The sequence below is a fragment of the Cinclus cinclus genome, chromosome 2, assembly GCF_963662255.1.
Source record: "Cinclus cinclus chromosome 2, bCinCin1.1, whole genome shotgun sequence".
NCBI lineage: Eukaryota > Metazoa > Chordata > Aves > Passeriformes > Cinclidae > Cinclus > Cinclus cinclus.
The window spans coordinates 42,987,940-43,011,941 of record NC_085047.1 but is presented as its reverse complement, the minus strand read 5'-3'; the positions used below and the strand labels follow the sequence as shown (position 1 = coordinate 43,011,941).

Below are 24,002 nucleotides of genomic sequence, written 5' to 3'. Positions count from 1 at the left end.
GAAATAACCTTTATGTTTGAGGTATAGTAATGACCATCTCGGTCATAATGCCAGATTTATCCTACAATCCACCTCATAAGAAAAAAAATATTTTTTTTTGTTATTCTAGACACACACATCCATTGCCTACCTGTAGCTGGTAGATCACCTCTCTCAAAGTATTATCTCTCTCATTGATCTGTGGTTTTCATCTTCTCATAAAATAAATTAAATTCAGTTTTTTTAGATATATTGTATGAATTAGTCACTCTACAAGTCCTGCTTTATTACTGACAAAAAGTGCTTTGAAATGTTCTTAACTATTTCCTGATATTTAGCATTTCTGGTTTTGAATATGTCAGACAGTAAAGTATCATATAATACAGATAGAAATTCTCTTTAAGGATCTCTGAAATAAAATTTTTGTTAAAGCTATGGAGTCATAGTTCTTTACAGGAACAAAATCATATTGTATATTCTATAATGTTATTTCACTAAAAATTGCTGCTGAACTAGTGTAACTACCAAAAAGTTTCAGAATTTACTTTAAAAATAATGACCCTTGTTATGTATTTTTATAGTTTATCAAATGGTAAAAAAAAAAAAGAAAAGTTCTGTCAAACAAAAGTAAGTTATTGCAGCATTGTTGCCAGTTATTGCCAGTGCAAGTTACTGCAAAATAATCAAAAAGTGTGGTTTGTTTCTGCCCATTTCTTCCCACAGACTATGTCAATATTCAGAGTCTTCATGTTTATAGAGGATACAGTTTCAGAGCCCTCAGCTGGAGGACGGATGCCTAAACCACAGTGTCAGGGAGGGGAAACAAACCAGCCATCTAAGCATGTTTACTTCCAGCAACAAGGAAGTTCTAACTTGTCCCTAAGTTGTGACTCACTGGGCTGGGACTATAAAAGCAAAGGTAGCTGCTCTCTGAAACATCAGGGCTTCAGACTTCAGAAATCCAACATGATGCAATCAGGACTTCCAGCTGTTTTCTTTTTCTTTTTGGGTTTGTCATTTTGCCTGACAATCCCTATTCCCCTTGAAGACAGCCATGAATTCACAGAAAAGGACCTTCAGTTTGCAGAGGTACGGTATAAAATAATTCATTTGCATGTTCCAGTAACAGTAATCTGTGCAGTTACAACTGTTTGGAAATTTGGCTTATTATTCCTTTTCCTCATCTTAGCGCTATCTCAGGACTCACTATGATCTCCATCCGAATCCTGCTGGAATAATGAGGAAGAGTGGAAACACAATGGCAGCTAAACTTCGGGAAATGCAAGCTTTTTTTGGCTTGGAGGTGACAGGCAAACTAGATGAAGAAACATATGAGCTGATGCAGAAACCAAGATGTGGTGTCCCAGATGTGGGGGAATATAACTTTTTCCCTAGAAAACTCAAATGGTCAAAAATGAATTTGACATACAGGTAAATGCCTGGTATTTTGAGTGTTATTACTATTACCTTCTTTCCAGGTGCATTGTCCAGTGGGTTTCTCAGTATATCAAGTTGATATGAGAAAGGTGCATATGAGTTTGACAAAACTAATGTTGCAGTTTAAAACCTTTACATCCCCACTTTTGGAAAGGTGCTCCCAGCCTACATTGCAGCCCAAGGAAGTAAACAAGAATTTTTTCCATTGCACTTTGTCGTGGAAAAGGAAACCTGGTGTGCTGTAAGCTAGCAACTCCCCATCTGGCCTCCATATAGACACTCAGGACACATCCACGGTGACAAATGAAACAGGGCTAGGGGCTCAGATAATGCACTTCTCTGGGTCACTCCTTAGCTCTCTTTGGACCTGATTTAGTATTTGCTTCTGTCTTGTGCTGGATAGAGCAGTGTAGATGCATCCCAGTCTGTGTAGTGCGACTGTGGGAACAGGCTCTTCCATTTCACATCCCAGATGTAGGTTCTGTGTTTGCTCAGACAAATCCCTGTGATACAACCTCAGAAAACTTGACCTTGGGAGGTGAAGGGCTGACAGTTCACAGGGTAGATACTTATCCTTTAAATCTGAAAGGTCATATAACTGGGGCTTTCAACAGCTACAGACTGAGTTTATTTAGCAGATCCCAAATAAGAAATCACTAAAATCTCTTTGTTCCATAGCTAGTGATAAATGTTATTTTAATATGGACAATTATAGCCTATAAAAATCACTTTGGGTAATGTTTTGCTCCTCCAAGTGAGGATCATGAGATATTTAATATGATATAAAAATTTTCAAAGTTACTGATATGATTTTACTTAATACTTAATATATCTGTCACTTTCTAAATCTTCTGGTGCACAGAAAACCAATTACAGAAAGCTGTTAGATCATTTCAGATACCTCTGAATTATTTTAATGATGATAGAAATGTTTATTTATTTAATATTTTATGCAGCTGCTAAGCTCCTTGTTATAAGATCATATGAAAAGAGCAAAAGCTTAGTGAGGTGTACAGTCAAATAAAAGTGTGTTGCATATTTCTTCAATTCACACAAATTAACTGGAGATATTAATCTGTTTGACAGAATTATGAATTACACTTCAGATCTGAGACGTAATGAAGTAGACAGAGCTTTCAAAAAAGCATTTAAAGTTTGGTCTGATGTGACGCCACTGAACTTCACCAGAATACGAAGTGGTGTAGCTGATATCATGATCTCCTTTGGCACCAAAGGTAACGCAGAAACAATTGTTTTTATTTTATATGTGAACTATATTCTTACATACATAAGATGGAGTAATTAATTTAACTGGTTTGAATTTTGCTTTGTAGAACATGGAGACTTTTATCCTTTTGATGGACCCTCTGGATTACTGGCACATGCTTTTCCCCCAGGCCCAGACTATGGAGGAGATGCTCATTTTGATGATGATGAAGTTTGGTCAGATGATTCTAAAGGTAACAGGAATTCCTGGGTTTCTTTGAAATTGTAAAAGATGGAAAATTTATCCCTGTTTGATACCCGTAGACAGTTTGTTCCCTGTTTATTGTTTGTTCATCATTATGTTCACAGTTCACACATAAAATGCTGAGTTTAACCTCCAGTCATAAATGGAAGTTTAACATGTGCATAGCATAAATTTTAGGAAGTGATTTTTAAAAATGACACAAACAAGATTTTATCATTTTGGCATTTCACTAAGGGCAGCTAGTTCTGATCACAGACTGATGGGAATTGCTTACTGAAGCCTATAGGAAACATATCTCAGCTGCACATTATCTGCTTGCATTTAATTTGAAAATTCATCACCTTGCCTATTGAGGCCAGAGTTTAATAGAACAAAACACAAATTTTTTCAGCACTGGATTAGATCCCCCTCCTGGCATTAATGGTAATTTCTGCAATACTGAAAATAATATGGACTCTCTACTGCAGGTAACTTCTCAACAAAGAATGTTCTTGATTTGAGAAGGACCAAGACTTCACCCTAGAGCTTTCCTGTGTTGCTAAGAAATTTCAAGAAATCAAAATCTCCCTACACAGTAACAGTGTCATGTAAGAGTTAGGCTGAACACCAGCTATGAGGCACTAGATCTCTCAGGCCCTTATGAATGCAAAACCCATCATAGTTCAAAAATGACAAGCAATTATTTCTAGTGGAAAATGTCCCTGCTCAAGGCAGAGAGGTTGGAACTAGGTAGTCTTTAAGGTCCCAAACCCTTCTTTGATTTCATGAATTATGCAGAATTTCTCCATGTATTCAGTTGTCTCATTCATTGTCCCATATGTTAAAGCACGGGGTCAAGTATGGTGATGCAAGGAGGTACACATTTACTTTTGCTGTGGTTTTTTATAGGCTACAACTTGTTTCTTGTTGCTGCCCATGAATTTGGGCATTCCCTGGGACTTGAACACTCTAGAGACCCTGGAGCTTTGATGTTCCCAATCTACACATACACTGGAAAAACTGGTTTTGTGCTTCCTGATGACGATGTGCAAGGGATCCAAGAGCTCTATGGTAAGTCTCTATAATATATAATTTTTATCTCCTGTATCATTATAGCCTGCTGCAGATGCATGGCACAATTACTGTGAGCTGCAGATGTTCAGTGACATCTGATGAGGAAAGATTCACTGGAACAGGAGATGCTTAGATTTAGTAGTTCAGAGGGAAAAAAATAAGTAATTCTGTAGAACACAGTTGGTCACTGAGCTGTCTCTTTTAATGGTAGGTGATGAGGACCAGAGTTCTTGTACTTTTTGACCTGCCTGAAAAGAGAAGGTAAAACAGAGTCTAAAGGTAGAGACAGAACTATCCATGTTTCATTATGGAAAGCATAAAATTTTTGGAGACCTACAAAACTTGGGATAAAGAAAGCAAGTTCATTTAACAACTTTGCAGCACACTTGAACTGCAAAGTTCATGGATGCATTTGGCTAGAGGAAAGAGAGAACAGATTTTCCCAGTAAAAATTTTTTACCCATTTTGTCTGGATTCATCATGCTCCTGGGAGATCCTCCCTGTTCTGTTCAATATCATGACTAACAGACAGAAAATTAACAAGGTCAAGCTTACATCATATGCTATCATCCTAGGTGCTGGAGACAAAGATCCCAACCCAAAACATCCCAAAACACCTGATAAATGTGATGTAGAATTATCACTTGATGCAATAACAGAACTTCGTGGAGAAATGCTGGTCTTCAAGGACAGGTAAAGACACTTCCATGTCAAGGATGGTGGGTACTGGATAAAGTTTGAGCAAGCAAAAGCACCATTTCAGTTTTGTTTTTTTTTACTAAAGATTTGGGTAAATGTACATTTAAAAGAGTACAAATCAATATAGATGTCTCTTAAGAAACTGCATCATTTGTCTTTTTAGTCAGGATTTATAATGCAATGACAGACTTGACTGCCCAGTAATATGATGTGAAGATAAAATGGCTGAAGACTGATATTTTTGTACACATTTTTAAATTCATGGGACTTTCTTCAACAAGCATAAATTTGTTTTTATTTGGGTGAAGTTCTACTGCATTCAGGAGCTTCACATGGGACAGCAGTGTTTCTGTAAATGAAAGAAGCTTAAAATTTGTTATTGTTTGAGATTATCACCATGTGAGTGACAGAAATGGTCTGCAGCTGATAGCTGTGAGGAAAGGAAAGGAAAGGAAAGGAAAGGAAAGGAAAGGAAAGGAAAGGAAAGGAAAGGAAAGGAAAGGAAAGGAAAGGAAAGGAAAGGAAAGGAAAGGAAAGGAAAGGAAAGGAAAGGAAAGGAAAGGAAAGGAAAGGAAAGGAAAGGAAAGGAAAGGAAAGGAAAGGAAAGGAAAGGAAAGGAAAGGAAAGAAAGGAAAGGAAAGGAAAGGAAAGGAAAGGAAAGGAAAGGAAAGGAAAGGAAAGGAAAGGAAAGGAAAGGAAAGGAAAGGAAAGGAAAGGAAAGGAAAGGAAAGGAAAGGAAAGGAAAGGAAAGGAAAGGAAAGGAAAGGAAAGGGGCTCTGTCTATTCAACATTCTATTATATGATAACCATTAATTCACCAGTAATTTATTTTAACTATAGCACATCAAAAATACTGCTATTCTACAGTCTGACAAGAGATATAAAATATATCTTCATTTTCTGAACTAGGTTTTTCTGGCGACTTCACCCTCAGATGGTTGAGGCAGAACTGGTGTTGCTTAAGTCCTTTTGGCCAGAGCTTCCAAACAAAATAGATGCAGCTTATGAAAACCCCATCAAAGATCTTGTGTTCATGTTTAAAGGTGAGTTTTCCATTTTGTTGTTGGCAGAAAAATACACATATTTAATCAAGCTCAACAGGTGGTGTAAAGATCAATAAAAATTAATAGAAGAAGAATAAAACGTCCTACTTTCCTTGCTTGAAAAATAAAGTTTCACCTCATGCACATAAAATTTTCAGTGAATTACAAGATGAACGATCTAGTTAGGATGCCCAGAATCCTAGTACAAATAGTCTAATACCTACTGAGTATGTGACCTAAGGATCTGTTTGTTGTATGAAAATAGGGATCATCGTTTCCTCATTTTATTCTTCTCTCAAAGCTGAGTCCTTATAAAAGACTCACCCATACTTTGTTCATATTTTCAGGAAAGAAAGTCTGGGCTTTGAATGGCTATGACATAGTTGAAGACTTCCCTAAAAAGATATATGAAATGGGATTCCCCAAAGAAATGAAAAGAATAGATGCAGCCGTCCATGTCAAAGACACCGGAAAGACTCTCTTTTTTACTGGAAATAAGTACTGGAGGTAAGCTGGAGACAGCCCAGTTTCATGTCCCTAGTTCATAACCTGTCCAGATGTATGGAAAGATCAGGAGTTTGGTTCAAACCAGGCATCTTGGCCAATCCAGTCTGTGGTTTTCATTGTGCAACATGTTGTAATGGTGTCTGTAAGGCTTTTGTGTCTGCAAGACTTTTATAAAAAATATGAACACGGATTTTAAAAGCTGAATGAGTGTAAGGAAATAAGAACAAAGTGTTCTAATCTAGGTGACTTTCTAATATGGTCATGCCTGCCAGACAAATTTCCCATCTCAGTTCCTTGAGTTGCTCATGTGACATGAAATGGTATCAGTGCTGTGAGTAAGAAATCTGGCCCACCCTAAGGTGTCTCTTTTTTACTGTCCATGAGTGAGGCTCACAACGAGGTCTTGTGCATAATTAAAACATTACTATCCCTTCCCACTATCATTGGTCCAAGCAGCCTCAGGATAGGTTAAGAGTACCAATACATCCATAAATGTACAATAACTTCCATAAAATGCATACTTTATAAATCAGTTCTAAAAATGTAGCTCTATTTGCTTTGTGTTTATTCCACTTCAGGTGGAGGTGTGCCCTGTTTATCACCCTGCATTTTACCATTGCACTAGACAGAAAGCACCCAAAGACTGATGGCTTACTTTGAGTGTGGGCAACTTCAAAACATTGAAAGGGCACAGGCCAATCTCCCAGGCTGTTTAAATCCCCTGGTTTTTTTTTTTATTTATTTTGTGTTTAATATAGTTATGATGAAGAGGCAGAGGTTATGGAAGAAGGCTACCCCAGGCTGATAGAGGAAGAATTCGCAGGAATTGGTGACAAAGTGGATGCAGTCTATGAAAGAAATGGTACATAATCTGATAATGAAACCTTATTGCAATTAATTGACCTTGAAACTTGAGATTAATGTCTTGTAGAAGATTCTGCATTTGTAGTTTAAATTTCTTTACATCATCACTTCTGTTCGAGACTGAATCAGTTTTCTGATATGAATTGTGCTTTGGCCAAAAAAAGAGCTCCTTGCTTAGGGAGCCTAAAGTGACATGCTTAATGTAGAAGTATTATAATGTAGTAACTGGAGCCCATCCAGCTTTTCAGGGAACGTTTCTGAGTCAGTTTCTTAAAAATTAAAATACAACCCTGTATTTTCCTGATGAAGTGCAGTAAGAATTTGACACGAGATTGAAGAACATCAGTCATTTTAAAACTCTGATCCACCTCTAGCAAATAGAATGAGAATCTTTAAAAAATTTAGCTCAGCACTCTAAATATGAGAATGTTTAATTTGGGTTATTAAAAATTAAAAGAAGGTAATTACTATGTTAAGGATAATTTTGATATGACAACACAGTTTCTTATTGTTAATTCTTTTTAATTTGATTTTTCCTTAGGTTACCTCTACTTCTTCAATGGACCACTGCAGTTTGAATATAGCATCTGGAGTCAAAGAATTGTCCGTGTCCTGCATACTAACTCCCTTTTTTGGTGCTAATTACATGTTATAGGCTGCAGAGCAGCTTGTAGCACATGGGAATATTGATAAAGTGGGCATTTAGGTTTACCAAAGGACAGCAAGGTTCTATGAACAGGTACTAGGCGACCTACCATCAAATGTACACTGTATATATGAACTTACACAGCTGCATGTCAGTGTGGAATTGATTTAACTTAATAGGAAAGGAGAAAAGAAGTCATTAGCATTTCAAGGTGTATTACAGCATTTAAAGTTTATCTAGTATTGAAGTGATGCTGGTTACATCACACACTTTCATGAACTGATTCCCAGTATTCTGAGCACACCTAACACCTTGCAAGGATCTCCTAGCATGTCCCAAGAAATAGACCTGGTAAACCCAGGAGCTTTATATTTTTAAACTAATCCTTCCCTTTTTGAAATTCCTTTTAATATACTGGGAATTCAGATGTGCAGTGAATGAGTGAGGACTGCACAGTGACTTCCTAAGCAAGCAACACCAAGCAGCAATGATGAAGTTTGGGAATTCAAAAGTATTTGACTGTGTTGAATAGGAATGTCCCCCTGGAAGCAGAAGCCCATGTCATCTTTAGAACAAGGAGAAGGTACAGAAGCAGTGAGATGTCATTACAAAGCAGACAGGAAATTAGGAAAAGGGAAAAGTACTCCCTGGAGAAATCCTAAGCCTGTATGATAATGGGGTAACCAGAAGGAAGCAGCAACAAGAGAATCATGCAGGTTAAAACCATGCAGGATGCTATATCTGGTATCACAGCCCAGATGTTTTCAGCTGTTGTTAACAGAAGTGATATTTATAGAGGTTATGCCTGTGCCAGAAGAGAACCTGAACACCCAAAGCAAAATATTAAAAATAATATATTTTTTCATGTTGGCCGCTCTTTTAATATCCTTATCAGTTGTTTCAGTATATTGTAAGATTTTCTTTTGTTTCGTTCTGTTTTGTTTTAATCAATGCAAATTATGTGGGACTGTGATGACTTTGATTTTAAAAAATGATATTAAATAAACTGGAGGAATAAATTTACATTGTGAAATTATTTAATTGTTTTTATGCTGCTTGTCACAGAAGCAATACAGAGCTATTGGGCAAAAGAAATCAAGGCCCCTAACCTGTGCATTTTATTCTTAAGATTTTCACCTCTGTTTAAAAATATTATTTGTTTTTCGACCCTTCAAGAAAAACAATTTTATAGAAAGAGAAGGGGAGGTAGGCAGAAGAGTGAAAAATAGAAAGATAGATGCCTCAAATCTGCAAAATAAGAGCTAAACTGGAATTATTCCTTGTCAATACAGAAAGAATGAGAAATTGTTAAGAAATATGGGGGGAAACAGTTACACATTAGTTTGAATGTTAAATGTTAACTATTTATATAAATAAAAAAACCCTTTAAAATAATTTCTCAATAACAACCCCTAAGTCAATCAATCAGCCAGGCCTGCCAAGCAAAACTCACCAAAATTTAGTATCTTTAAACAGATGTAAATGACCAGGCTTATTTATTGGTGGGCTAGGTGTGGTTAATTCTGTGGCTCATACAACGTTGATGGTTGGTTGAGATAACCTAACAGATTGAGAGGTCTCTTCTAAACATAAAATTGTGAACAAATGAATTCCAGACTTATGCTTAAAAGAAATGCATGGAAATAGAACTGGAAAATACCCTTTACAAAATTAAAAACTTGAAGTGTACTAAAATTAAAGTTTTGTTCTATGATATAATCTTGAGAAAACTGCTGGGGGGGAAAGTCAGTACAATTGTCTAAGCATAACAAGCATAATTTAGTTCAGTTTCATATAAAAATTTTTGACAGAGTGTGCCTGAAAAAAATAATGTTTGATATTGGGCTGAAGTTTCGCTTAATTACTTTGACAGTGAAATAAGGCTCTGGACAAATAAACTTAGTTCTCATTTTTCTCAGTCAAAAGACTTGTTGAAAAATTCTATCTAAAGAATAATGAATCTTCCATAAGGGCTAGTTGTTGAGTCTGAGTCTTCTTAGTTTCAAAGATCTGACATGAGCTGCACTGGATAAGAGAATGCAAATGTGGACAGGGAAGCATGGAGACATAAATGAATGTCTTTCATATTTGTGTGAATTTCTGTTAACATTGAATACTTGGCAGGGGATAAAGATAGGAAGCTGGACCTTCAAAAGCCTTCAGCATGATCATATCCAGCTGCTATCCAGCCCAAACAGACAGATTCCTGTTAGCTGCTCGGCTGACTGGAAGCAGCCTTTGGCACAAGTGCAAGCCCAGCTCCAGCTTCTGTGTCCACATCCCCAGCAAAATATGGGAGCTGTTCAGTGATTAGCTCTACCTCAGCTGAGAAAAGTACCAGGCTGCCAGCTCCTAGCATTTGGTTGAGAAAAAAAAAAAAAAAAAGGAAAAAATTTCTTGTGCTGTGGAAGTGAAAGGCTGAGATCAGAGCAAGGGGACCCTGTTGCTGCTGTCAGCCAGAAAGGAAAGATCTCCACAGTACCTTGTACCCTGCAACCCACTGCCACCACATGAGAATAACATTGCATGGGTGACTGGTGAGGACCCCATGGGATGCTGCCCAAGACCATCAAGAATTGAAGAGAAATAAATCTTTTTCCCAAGGCAGAGACTGAACTGACTGGCCTCCCTGGGATGTGAGTGAAGAAAGGACCACAAGGAGGCTGAAGCAGCTGTCTCCCAGGATGTAATACAAGCAGTATTAATAACTCCCCACCAGGCTGCTAGCTTTTTATGTGGAACTACACAAATTCACCTGATAGTAGGGAATGGATGGAATAGTCCCTACCTAATAGTAGTTAATTATGTCAGGGAGGTTTAGTTTGGATATTAGAAAAAGTTTTTTCACCCAGAGGGTGGCTGGGCACTGGACCCAAGAAAGTGGTCACTACATCAAGCCTGACAGAGTTCAAGGAGCATTTGGACAATGCTCTCAGGCACTCTTGGGGTATCCTGTGCAGAGCCAGGAACTGGACTCGAACCTTATGAGTCCCTTCCTACTCAGCATCTAATCACCCTGTGATTCTGTGTTTCTCTGATTCTGTGATTGATTCTGTGATTTTGTGACTAGTACATGAACAGTTATTGGTTAATGCATCTTTTATATCCACGTTGATCTCTGCTGGGAATGATCATTTGGAAGGGGAGAAAGGATAAGGCAAGAAAAGGAATCTCTCAGATTCTCCTCAGGGAGATTTCTGTGCAGGTTACATGATCTTGAATAAGTAGGACTTAGAGAAAAATTAAGCAAATATCATTTAAATTTTCCAAAGTGAGAAACTAGGCACCACTGTAAGAGTCTCCATGAATTACATGAGATCTACTAGTAGCTGAGAAACTTGAGAAGGAATTCAAAGTTCTGAGAATGGGTTTTTTTCCTTAGCATAATATCCAGAAACCTACTCTGAAGACACTAGATGGCAGTGACAACTTTGCTTCTTAGAGGTGCTGCACAGAATCAAAAATATAATTGGGGGTGAGGAAGCCACAGGTAACTATGGTGAATTCTTACATTATGTGAAGACATAAAAAGCCCTGACACTAATAAACAGAATTTAATTATTCATTCTGTTGAAATTAAGCTCTCTGAGTAAAAATTTAGGCTATAACAATGTTCAGGAGTCTTCAAGATATATTCACTATCAGGGATACTAATCTTTTAGTCTTTTCTAGAGTTCAATGCACTACACTTCAAAGAGTACACTCTTGTCCTAGGTACAGTGCAATCCCTTAGTCTAACCCCATTCACTGGAAAATTATACAATCACATACACAGACATGTTCTAACTGCCTGGGAACATGGCAGCCCTTCATGGATTCTTACTGAGTCTGGAGAGGAGAACTTACTGTTTCAGTATTTTTTCAGATTGACTTAAACAAGGATCTAGATCTCAGCCTTCAGTCTAGGTCAAAGAATTGCACCTTCATTTGTGTTGTGGTCAGTGTGCGTTCATCTGTTCTGTTGGAGATGTTTTCTCTTTACACATATACAATCAAACGGTATTTGGTGGAAATACTGATGGCCCACTAACCAGAAAGCTTATTTGGGATGTAGGATCAAGACCTTCTGTCAGTTATGTCTGGGGGGATTTTGCACAAAATGAGGTGTCTGCACACACTGTGAGACCACACCGGCAGGAGGAATCTGATGGAGCAGTGTCCTCAGAATTGTCACACCCAGACTGTGCAGTCTCTGCTGGACCTTGCATGCTTTTGCATGATCTTCTTCTGCTGTTCTTAGAAGAGAAAGATGGGTCATTTCCAGGGCCAAGTGTTGCTTTTTTAGCCCAATCATCAATTACTACAGCACTCTGTAATCTCATCATTAGAGGGATTAGCAGCCTAGGAAAAAAGTAAGAAAAATTTCTTTTTATTTCTGCATGATTTTTGTTGTCTGAATATATTCTTCACAGGAACAAAAAAAAAAAAAATTATGTAGCCCTCCTCAGAGTCTGTCATCCTAAGAGGAACCTGTGAAAGTCTGTTTGGAATCAGCCATGTCTAAATGGTATGGAGTTCACAGAATCCTTCCCACTATCTGTTTATCTAGCAAATGTCCTTTTCAGACTCAGCTTGGACTGTGTCCTCAGCCATGTCCCCCATTGTGCCCCATCCTAAGGGGTAATTAGCTTAAGCACTGTCAGGAACTGCTGTGTAGCAGCAGCCCTGCACTAACCTAGTGAGCATAAGGGAGGAAGCACATGCAAGCAGGGCAGTTGAGAGGACGGATCCATTCTGAGGTGGTGTCCCTTGCTGGTGTCCCTTGCTGGTCTGCACAGGCAGTCCACAGCCTCTCTCAGGAAGGACATGGCAATTGTAGCTTTGGCTGGCGGAGTCAGGGTGCAGGCAGTTGGGAGAGGGACCAAAACAATTTAGGTGACCTTGGTAGATAACCACGACTTCAGGGTCCCAACACTCAAGGCATAACATGGATATACATGTGTAATGGATCTTGAAAGTCCCTTCCAATACAAACTGCTCTATGGTTCTATGTTTAAATTAATGGTTCCAGGTTGTTTTCAAGTTAATCAGGAGAATTTAGCATATAAATGGTCCAAATTATATGCAATTTTGCTATAGCACGTTGGAGATATAATGGCAAATAAATTGTGTAGAGCTGCATGATGGGGTCAAAAAACCTCAGTGGTCCAGAGAAGAGAAGGTGAGACAAATGCCAGAAAAAAAGCTGGTCATGAAAACTGCAAGGACCCATGGATTAAAACATCACATTTGAGGTCTCCCAAGGGAAACTGCAGTACAGGTAAGCCAGGGCCATTAGAGTGGTCTGTGCAGTTTCAGAATGCAGTTTCAACTAGGAGCAGCCAGGATGCGGCCAGGAATCTGGAACGACTGAGCTTGGTAAAATCCTTGCTCTCATCCAACTCCATATTCTGATCTGTTGGTACCAGTTGATTTGATTAGATTCTGCAGGCAAAACCATAAAGGAAAGGCATTTTCATTATTCTGGCATAGTCTAAACACAAGGTTGGTTAATGCTTCAAAGTACCCCATATCAGAGAGTTAGCTGATGGCTGGGCTATCCAGCTGTAGTTTCCAGGAATCACCCAAGGACAACCTTGTGTTTAGACTCTTCCAACCTTGTGGAAAGTTTTGGTCTGTAACACTAATAATTTAGCACACCTTTTTTTTTTTTTTTGACAAAATGCTTTGGGAAAATTTTCGTGGTTCCAATGGGGATATTCTGCACCAAAACACAGGGAAAGAAGCTCCAATAGGGTCATTGGTTCACCAATTATCTTGTATATGAGAACATATTTCCAACTGAGGTCAATTTCAAATTAAGAGAAACAAAAATTAAATTACACTCAAAAGTTCTACAGAAATGTCCTGTCTAAAATTCTGCTGAAAATCATGATGCAGAAAATAAAATGCGCCCAGATCTATCTACAGTGGTAGAAAACACTGAATGATATTTCAACAGGGAGATAGAGCTCTATAAGAGGGGAATGAGGATGTAGAAATAAATATAAAGCAAGAGATAGCATCAGCTTATTTCCAAGACTAATAATTAGTATTTATATCTGAAGTGTGAATATTAAGAAATAAATTCCTGTTAGGAATCTGAACCAAGATTCAAACAAAATAGAAATCTTAATGTAGACTTCACTTGGTTTTGGTTCTGGGAATAATTGCCCAGATAACAGCTTCTTTGCAAACTGCTTGGGAAAATAATTGTTCTCATATAAGCAGCCTCATATGTAATAGTAATTTCAAAGAAGATACTACAAAGAGGTGTTTTGGAAGAGCACCTGGATCCTGCACCATTCAAGTATTTCAAAAAGGGGCAGCAGAAGCCCATTGGCAGTTTCCTGCTTAGTGCCAAGGAGGAAACACACAGCTCAGAACTTTGCATTCGGGAATTTTCTGTGCCATGTTCATGAGAATTCAAGTATGAGTTATACTCCCTGACACTGAGTCACTTGATGCTCAAAGTAAATATCGGATGTGGGCTCCTTCTCCCTCTGTGATGCTGCACAAGCGTAAACTCCAGAAGGAAAATGCTTGTCAAAATTTCAGGCTTAAACAATCCAGTGCTGTGCAGGCAGTCTTAAATAAACACCGGAAATTTTAATTATCATGATTCCTCTTGTTCTATTCATTGCACTATGATTCTCATGGCACTCCAAGGAATGATTGTATTATATTGGCACATGTTTAAACTGTGACATTTCTCCTTGAATCTAATCATTAGAGTCGCAGAATGTCAGCAATACCCAGCTGTCCAAATCAGGCCATCTCAGATGGTCCTATTCTTTTCTATCCATAATGGAAATGAGGAGTAAACAAGATCCTCTCCTGTGATATTTGAAGTGTTGCTGAATTTTTCATTGTTTTTCTTTAGTTCTTTCTTGCATAGATACAGGCATTCTTAATATCCACATTCTCAACTGAATCTCAGATTTGAAATAATACAGTAAACTCAACTGATTTTTTTGTACTCGTTATGAAAGGCTACTCCCCTACAATCTATTTCTAAACTATTGTCCTTGTTTGCTGAATATGTTCTTATATCAAGAAACAGTAAATAAGAGGACTTACTTTCTGTAAGTTGCTTGCTTATGTATCTTTAACAGAATTCTTATTTGTTTAAACTTTAAAACTGATGTTACAATTACTTGCCCTTTGATGTGAGCAATATTTTTTAATTCTCCTGACAATTTTGACAGGCATTTTTCTTGCTCTCTGCTGTGTAAGACTGTGTGACCAGAACTAGACACGATATTCAGGTCAGATGGAATCAGATCATTATTTTTCTAGAATTATCATTAATATCTTCCTCTACATTTTATAGCCATTTTTTATAGAAATGTATTGGTTTTAGTTGTTATAATAGGTTTTCTTTAACCTCAGTTAACAGAGATTTCATCTAATAAGGAAAGGCAAGCCACCGGAACACAAATTTAAGAAATTCCCTCTAAATTACAGGAAAATAAGCAAGATTCAAGGACATTGTCGGTATTGCTTCAGTAATTAGCTGTCTGCAATTTACCATCTTCTCTGTGTTTGCTGAAAGTCAGAGATTTACAAGTTCGATATGTGCCAACACCAACTGCCAGTACTGAATCACAAAGAAGCATAGCCATCCTGTTATAATAGAAGCTCTCAGGAAAAAAGTAATAGATACCAGTGTTAGACAAGGTTTAGAACACTGTGTGAAGCTAGGAATTATTTTCCTTCCTCTGATGCATCTTACTACAGGCTACTACCCACTCAGATTACTGTGTCAATTTTATGATGCCAGGTTTAGGAAAATGAGTTTATAAACAGCCAGAAGGCAAGAAATGCAGCCTGAAAATACAGTTCTGGGAAGCAAAATAACCTACTTTATAACAGGGTAGAGATTTAATGAATGCATGGAATGCAACCCTTGAGGTACAGGATAGGAACAAACTGTTGCAACAGGAAAAGCGGGAAGGTTATTGCTACCAGTAAACTCCAACAGTGCTGTTATCCTTACAAGGTTCTGCCCTACATGAAAGCAGAACTCAAAGGAGCAAGAAATGTCAAGTCAACCTTCACAAATATGTGAGACCCACAACTTTGATCCAGTGCTGAAATGCATGGGTGGATTAAATCATCAGTCATTGAAGATTTGACTACAGGATTATGGAACTGTAATTCCAACACCACCACCCCCTAACACACCTTACAGTAACCACAGCTGTGTAGGTGGCACAGATGTGTTTAGGCTCAGAGTGGGTAGACTAAATTTTGATGAATTTAATTATCAAAACAAGTCTCAGTACTATTTCGAGCATTGAAATTTGTTACTATAAATAGTGCACATGAAAAATATCTATTAAAATATCCCAATGACATAATGAGACTCACTTCCTCTGTGTTAGATGACTAAACAACACACCGTGTGTCTGCACAGCCAAGACAGAAGTTACAAGGTTATATGGAGAGGGATTGCTGTATCATTAGTGACTTGCCATGAGAATCACCAACAGGGACTCCTGCTTCTGAAATGTTAGGGCTGAAGCAGGGGTAGGCTTTAGGGGCCACTCAACTCGAGGCAAACTGCTGTCTGTTGTGGCACAGACATGCTCTTTCTTGTGGACCAGGGAAAAGCAGTCCTCGTAACTCCAGTTTGGGATGAGTCAATTCCTCCTCCAAAGAATTTACGCTCCAGGGGGATGTAACACACGGTGAGCTGGCAGGTATACCCACAGTAGCCCATGAGCAGAGCTCCAGCCTGCAGGAGTCAGAGCCAATCCACAGTGTATTTCTTTTCCCCTAATTTGGATGACACACTTTTGGTTGGAGAAGGCAAAAACAGAGACAAGGACCACTAAGAGGGCCTGCAGGGATCAGGGAAGGGAAGGGGAGAGATGGCCAGGGAAAGAAGAAGGACGGGTGACTACGTCAGGCTGCCCTGCACTGTGGGGCAGCTCAATGCTGTAATGCATTCCACTCATACAGGAAATGTGGAACATGTGCTTTGCTGCTCAGTTTCCTTCCTATGGCAATATAGTTTGTGCTTCATTTGATTCCTAAAGGAAACTGAAACTGAGAGCTGGGAATTGCTCCCAGATCACTGTGCTTAGATGTAGGGAAGATGCTTAAGTGCCCTGGCTTTCTTAAAAGTCTCGTTGAATGGCACGGCATTGTATCTTCAAATTTTCATGCTTACAGTGCCCTGTTACTGAGTTTTTAGATTATGGTCTGTACTGGACCTTTTGCTAAGAAAGCAGCAGACTCCTAGGCAGATGTTGAGAAATAAAAGCTTTCCAAGCCTGCCTGTTTATTCTCTCAGGACTGTTTTCAGGCTGAAATCTTCCTGTTTGAAACTTCAGAGAATGAAGGATGAGTTGTTTTTGTATAAACAGTAAACATTTTCCAAGAGCTAGCTGGTTTATCAGACCCTGCATTCTCAAAAGGACAGATTTACTGGGACTTCGTGTACCATTCTAAATCTTTCTGCACAAGATTTCTGTTGCTACTCAAGGCAAGTAATGCCAGGGAAAGCTGTGTAACCCCATGTGTGAGATTAACTAAGAAACTTTGGATGTTGTGTTGTCTTCAATCCCTCCCATTACAATGAAAAGAGAGCAAAGAGCAGACCCACCAGTTGGTGGTAGTGATCATGCCAGAGATGTGTCTTCATGCTCAGAGTCATTGTGGTCATTCCCACAGCTTATAACGCAAAAAAAAATTAAAATTGTTACACTTCTGATGTATCTGAGACTACTTTTCAAAGTCACTAAAATAGCTACAACATACTCAAATTTAAACAATGTTTCTGTGCAGTTCTGAGAAAGTTGGTCTGCTCCATATGCTTGGCAGTATTTTCATTATTTTTCATACTGGAGATCATCACAAACAACTGTTGGGTTTTTGTCTTGGGAATATCCCAGATTTATTGTGTGGGCGCAGTATTTGTCTAGCATGATCCCATTGACTAGTCTGCTTCCTCACTTTGAATCATTAGATATTTCCATCAAGCAGATTGCACAGATTTAATTTTGTTTCAGCTCTCAGGTGCCACAAACCCTTTTTCATTTGCTGTGTCAGGCATTCTTGCTTCAACTGGCATGGAGCAAATAGTGAAGACCTGGAGGGCCTTTCTGCACCCAGCAAAAGAACAAACACGCCAGTCTGTGTTATGTCATGCAGCAGGAAATAATGCTTGCTAGGACTTGAATGAGGATTAATATAGTTTGGATTAGTGTTGAAGGAGCAGCTTGAGTGCCTTCCCTGATATGTGGTTTCTGTAGCAGTATCTGCATTTGGATGTCATGGGAGCAAGCAGGATTTCCAGCCTGTTTGGATCCCCTGGGCTCAGCTGTCACATAAATGACACAAATCAGCCATCTCATTCCTTCCACCTTGCCCACCCCTCAATGCATTAACATTTTCATGTTGGTTAGTTCAAAGGCTTCAGAAGAAATTCAAGTATCGTCCAGCAGAAAACACCTACAGGTAAGGAGATGTAATACAAGTGTCCCAAGGCTCCATCAAACACTTCTCAGTTACACTCTTGTCCCCAAACCACCCAGCAGTGAACAGGTGATTACACATGATGGCAGATGATGGAATGTAAAGGACTCACTTCTTAAGAAAAAATTATTGCAAAACAGTTAATCAGTGAAGGAAGGTACAGGAAACCTTCAGGGAAGTAAGAGAAAGTAAAAACCCAGAAAAAACATGCATTTGCATAAAGATTTTTTTTCAGCAAACCTCGTGAAATAGTTCCATAGTGTTCCTGGGAAAAAGAAAAAAATAAGCTACGCATGTAACAGAAAGAAGGAAAACATTTTGTTGAACAGAACTGCAGGACAAATTGTAAAACTCCTTTTTAAGTACCTAGCTGTAAGATAAAAATAGCACAAGCAGCACAGTAGATTTATTACTTCTTTATTAGTAGTGAATACTTCTTCTGCCTATGTAAACACTTCTGAGTAAAAGTAATGTGTTTGCATTTTTTTGACAAGGGTTGACCTAAAGTCAAATAACTGAGACATCATGTGCATTATTTCAATTTGAGCTTAAGGTGCGGTATCTTTCAAGTAGAACTAATTGATTGTGAAAAAATAAAATAAATTCTTATTTTGGAAAGATATAAATTATTTTATTTAAAGAATGAGTTTGGTTTTAGTAATTATTTATTCATCTGAAGGCAGAACCCAGTGGCTTCACAATTAGTTTTCACAACTCTGTCAGCTTTGGTGCCATGACCACTTCTCTGGGCAACCTGTTCCAGTGACCAGCAACTGTCTCAGAGAAAAATCTTTTCCTAATGTCCAATCTGAATTTGCCCTGATGCAGCTTCATTCAGTTTCCTCATGTCCTATGGCTGGACATACTGGCACCATGAGTTATGTAAATTAAACAATTTTCACCTTTATCACAGAGACAAACAAAACCAGATACCAGGCAAAAAATGTTCTGGCTAAATGCATAAAGAAAGTAGAAAGATTTGGCTGTTATTGAAAGTAGATTAATGCTCTAAGTAAGGACAACACACTTCATTTCTATCCATGAGCGAAACCTGATTTACATTACCTAAGAGACTCTGGTTATTTTACAATCTTGTTCTCTTTCTGCCTAATCCTGAGGTTGTACAGATTGGTTAATCACCTCCACTGTTCAGCAATGGCTCACTTCTTCAGGTATCTCCTTTTGTGCAGATTGAGTACTGAGACATAGCAGAGGTAAAGGGCTGAAGCTGTCATGAGCATTCGATAGAATAAGGTGTTAAGGAGAGGCATCTTTCTTACATCTGAGTGGGACACAAATTCCCAAAAGCACATGCCAGCCTTTGAGAGGCCAGATGTGCTCCTGTGATGCTATGTTGGGCTGTTATTGGGGTCCCCTTCCCTTTGCATGGACACCAGCATCTTACCCCACAGGCTAACTTTTACCAGAATAATGGCCTCTACATGAAATGCTAAGCCATATGTAAAATTGTCCTCTGCTTCCCATTTAGTCAATGAAGAAAGGTAGACAGAAAATTATTTACACCACTAATATCTTAGCTTCTGTCTGAAAGCATCTGTTTTTCTTAATTGACTGCAGTTAGGAAACTGGATGGCTGTGCTGCTAACCTAGACAAATCTATGAAACCACTGCATTTATGAAAGATTTGTCTTAGATTTAGCCAGGTTTCTGACAGATAACACCCCAGCTTTTTAATTTTGTTTTAAATAAAATTATTAGCATTCTGATATGTTGAAGTACTTGTCAGAGTTTTTCGTCTTTGGGGCATCCAGTTTATTTTCACCTTTGCACCCTCAGAAAATTGAGATCCACTCTCATTCAAGTACCTGGACATTTTACTCCAGCTAACTTCTGATCAATTCATTGATTTTGCCCAATGAAAGTCAAGACGCTATGATTCAGTCAGTCAATGACATTTCACATTTTGCAGTCACTTAGCAAAATTGAAGCCAAAATAGAAGTACTTCATAATGGGGGCACTGATTACTGGTAATCACCATATTGACTATAATACTAAGGTCCATCTAGACCTTGCAGCTGTTTTTTGTGAGGAAAATGGGGTGAAACATGAATGCAAATCCATGCTATCCTCTTTGGTCTTATTCTTTTGTTGAAGCAAAGAAAGAGTATATTTGTATAAAGCTCTTTTAATGTATTTTAAGTGTGTACTTTAGGGTGAGATGAATCTTATTATCTGTATGCTAATCTTTCAAAAGGAGAGATACAACACTAAGAGAAATTGATATCATTCCCAAAGATGACTTTCATAGCTTTAATTCCTCTAAAAAAATTCCAATATGGTCAGAATCTACACAGGGATCTCAGTCAGACACTCAACTGCACATAATTTTGACCCAAATAAGTTTCTTTTCTTTTGAAGTCTTTTTTTTTCCTTTTGGTTGGTTTTATTCTGTCCGTCATAATGCTTAAGGCTAACTGATCATCCCTTTCTTGTTTCTTACATCAGCACACAATGTGCACATAAATAATTATGTTCCACAAACACTTTTGTTTTGTCATGTCACTGTTAACTTTGGCCTTGGATTCTTGTTCTGAGATACTATCTACTATATTTGGAAGCCTTCCACATTTAGATGTCTGGATGTCTGTTTACAGTCAAAAATTACAGATGAGCTGGGTTTAAAAAATCCAGAGTAAAAATTCAGGACTAATATGCAAGAGAAATATAATAATAAAGATTGGGCAGAATATATAAATAAATATAAAATAGCAAAAAGGAAGAAAACTGATGCATTTGCTTGCAAACAATTGTTTTGAAAAAGTGAATCTTCATTGTACAAATATTTTCAAACTACGATTGAAGGCATAAAAAAACAGATGATGCAGAAAGATTCAGGCAGCCTCTGTGGTCAATAATGCTTTTGGACAAATAGTGTAGAAGTGTGGGAAAAGACAGAAATAAGCCAAATTTTAGTTGTTATCGATAACAGGGAAATGGAGGCAAGGCAAATCTCTGTTGAGGGATTACCAGATTCCACCTCTTTCAGTTTTGCCTTTTCTCACAGAGCTTTTGCTATTACAAAGAAAATAAACAGCCCAGGGTGATCAATACTGTGCAAGTGACAGATCTAGATTAATCCACCAGTTAAGCATTCCTAAGTGAGACCTCAGTGGACTCCACCTGAGCTTATAGGTCCATCTCCCCTGTTCTGGCAGCACCTGAGAGGAGATGAGGGCAGTGGCTTCTCTGCCAAGTGCAGTGAGACCCTGTATGGGGTGGCAGCTTCTCCAAGGGCAGGCTCTGCTCCAGGGATGAGGACTGAGGAGCCTGGGCTCTGGCACAGCACTGGGAAAAGGAAGGAAGGAGCCTTTTCCTGACTTCAGTTCGTTACCAGTTTTGGCAGCTGCCGTGGCTCGTGGGGCAAATATTACCTGTGGTGGTCTGAAGAGACTACAGCGGGGTTGCTCAGCTGGCAGGGACAGGGAGGCAGGTGACAGACTGGGGCTCAGTGCTCAGCCCACCCCCAGCACCAGGTGTCACACTGCAGGCAGAGCCTCTGACACAGCCAGCACCCTGGCTGGCAGCTCCAGTAAAAGCGGTCATTCGGGAGCAGGGAGGGCACGAAGGACCAGCCACAGGAGGGCACAAGGCGCACTGTATTTCCAGGACCCGTGGGTGACACTCTTTGCTGACCTGGGTAGGTCCCCTGGAGGCTTCCAGTGGGTGCAGAGCATTTGCCTACATGACACTATTTATGAATGTGCGTGTGCCCCAGACTCAAGGAGGCACACAATGAATATCTTCTCTCAAGGAAATTCTCTGAACTATTTGCCTTAGCTATTTCTTGGGAAGTATCAGTGCCCAGGCCTTTGTTAAAGCATGTGTGATTTTCAGGATATTTCCCTGTCCCTCTGGTGTTTCCTCATTCCCACAGCTCTGTGTCTCCTGGGCATATGTTCAGCCCCCACCAGATCAGTTCTGCAGGGTGTGGGAGGGGGTACGTGACCACTTCAGGCAAAATGCAAATTCTTCCCCACAGTTTTCACTCCAGAACAGAGCCTCGAGCAGATACTCCTAATTGACTCACTGCGCTAAAGTTGTAAACACCTGAGTCATGCATCATTATAATGCTTTTACAAAAGAATCAGCTTCAAGAAAATTGATATGGATTACTAAGACAAAATGATATTTCAACAATACAGTTTAGGTTAAATGCTCCTGTCCTGAAATGCCTGCTGGAAGGCAGTGAGATATATTGTTGCATTCTATTAAATTTCACAACTAAAGCACGGCATCAATGACTGCACTGAAGAATTTTTTCCTAAAAAGTTCTCCAGAAAAATTATCTGAATGTGTTCCTTGTATTGCCATGGGGACAAGATGTTATATAGGACGATGAAAATCCTATTGTGCTTTCCACATTATTCTTTGTGTAATAGCAAACAGGATTTTTTCTCCTTTTTTCGTGACCCTTAATGTAGCATCAGTGCAATTTATGATTGATCAGATACATATAGGAATCTATAAACTCCTTGTGAGCAGAATACCCTCTTTTCTGGAAACTGTTTCCAGTTCCTTGTGCTAATGAGTTGGTGGTTAACACGACAGCCAGCTGGTTTTGGCACTATCTATTTTACTAAAAGGAAAAATAAAGAATTGCTTGTACAGCTGCACAAAAATGTGGGATGTGTCCTGTGGAAGGACTTATGTCATTGTTAGAAAACTCTTTTCTTGGTCAGTGGACAAACAGAGGAAACTGTCTAATGGTTGTTTCACTCTGTCTTAAAGGAGTTATTTCAGGCAGTTTCACTGAATTATGTTCCCCAGATACCTCTTAAGAATAATGGGAGCTGCACTACCAACGGAGTGTATCCCTGTCTTTACACAGATAAAAATACAACTGAATCTCAAGCTTATCATGCTGGGAACTTGGTAATAATGGAGGGCATGTCTGTAGCAAAATCCTCCAGCCCTCTAAAGCAGTTTGTCTGCAGGTACAAAGACCTCCCTTCAGGTTCTTCCTCCTTCAGGGTCTGCTAGTTCAGTGGAAGAATATCCTTTCCTTTTCCTGTAAATTATCTCCCCTCCAAGGTCAACTGTGCATCCAGAAATCTTGCTAATTTTTTCACGGAATGTTTAGCAAGGTGTGTAAGCAACTATTGAAGTTGTCCATCTCTCCTTCTCTCCATCTGACTTTAGGCACAAAGGTTGTGCTTAAGTTTCATTATTAACTGTGACAGACGAAATCACAAGTGTTGCTTTGAGTGTTGGTCTTTCCCTGCACTGATGGAGGTGATTATTGCACTTTGGAGGTTAACTTTTCATCAAAGATAACTGCTTTCATTTTCTCTGCATTAGAACTGTGTTTCACTCTTTCATGTGTGCCTAAGAGAGATTATGCATCTGTAGTATAATACTTTGGTAGTAAGGATGCTGTCCTGATCCAAGCATAGGGAAAACAAACTGTGAAATAGAAACATCAGAGCTCTGAATTTTATACTTTCACCATAATAACCCATTCTTTATGTTGGCTGTGTTGCTATGTATATGAGGTAGGTTCGTAAGTAAAGAGCATGGATGGATGTGTACATCAGCTGTGGTACCAGTGTAAGGTTAGAAACTACATATTTCTGTTTCTGAGCACTTAACTGAACATTACTGCTCTTTTATGTGCTGTGTTCCGAAGAAAAAAAAGTTATTTTTTTCCTGTTAAATTAAAAAATGTGGAAAACCAGAAATCAAAATTTGCCAAGTTCAGGAGAAAAACTGTATTTAATATTTTCAGTGCTCTTGCTACTCAACACCTTCTGAATTGAATGTGATTTTTTTTAAAAAAATAGGCCCTTTCCCTTTATTTGTCAGCTTTGTGCAGGAAAT

General features: G+C 38.7%; 1 protein-coding gene across 1 annotated transcript; it reads left to right on the top strand.

Moving 5' to 3' along the window:
* Nucleotides 1-933: 933 nt before the first annotated feature.
* On the top strand, nucleotides 934-7,719 carry LOC134057585 (collagenase 3-like). The gene is made up of 10 exons (XM_062514574.1): nucleotides 934-1,068; nucleotides 1,169-1,410; nucleotides 2,503-2,651; nucleotides 2,751-2,876; nucleotides 3,776-3,937; nucleotides 4,516-4,633; nucleotides 5,549-5,682; nucleotides 6,030-6,189; nucleotides 6,948-7,051; nucleotides 7,595-7,719. The coding sequence occupies exons 1-10, from the start codon at nucleotides 946-948 to the stop codon at nucleotides 7,693-7,695; spliced, it is 1,419 nt and encodes a 472-aa protein (XP_062370558.1). The 5' UTR covers nucleotides 934-945; the 3' UTR covers nucleotides 7,696-7,719.
* Nucleotides 7,720-24,002: the final 16,283 nt, after the last annotated feature.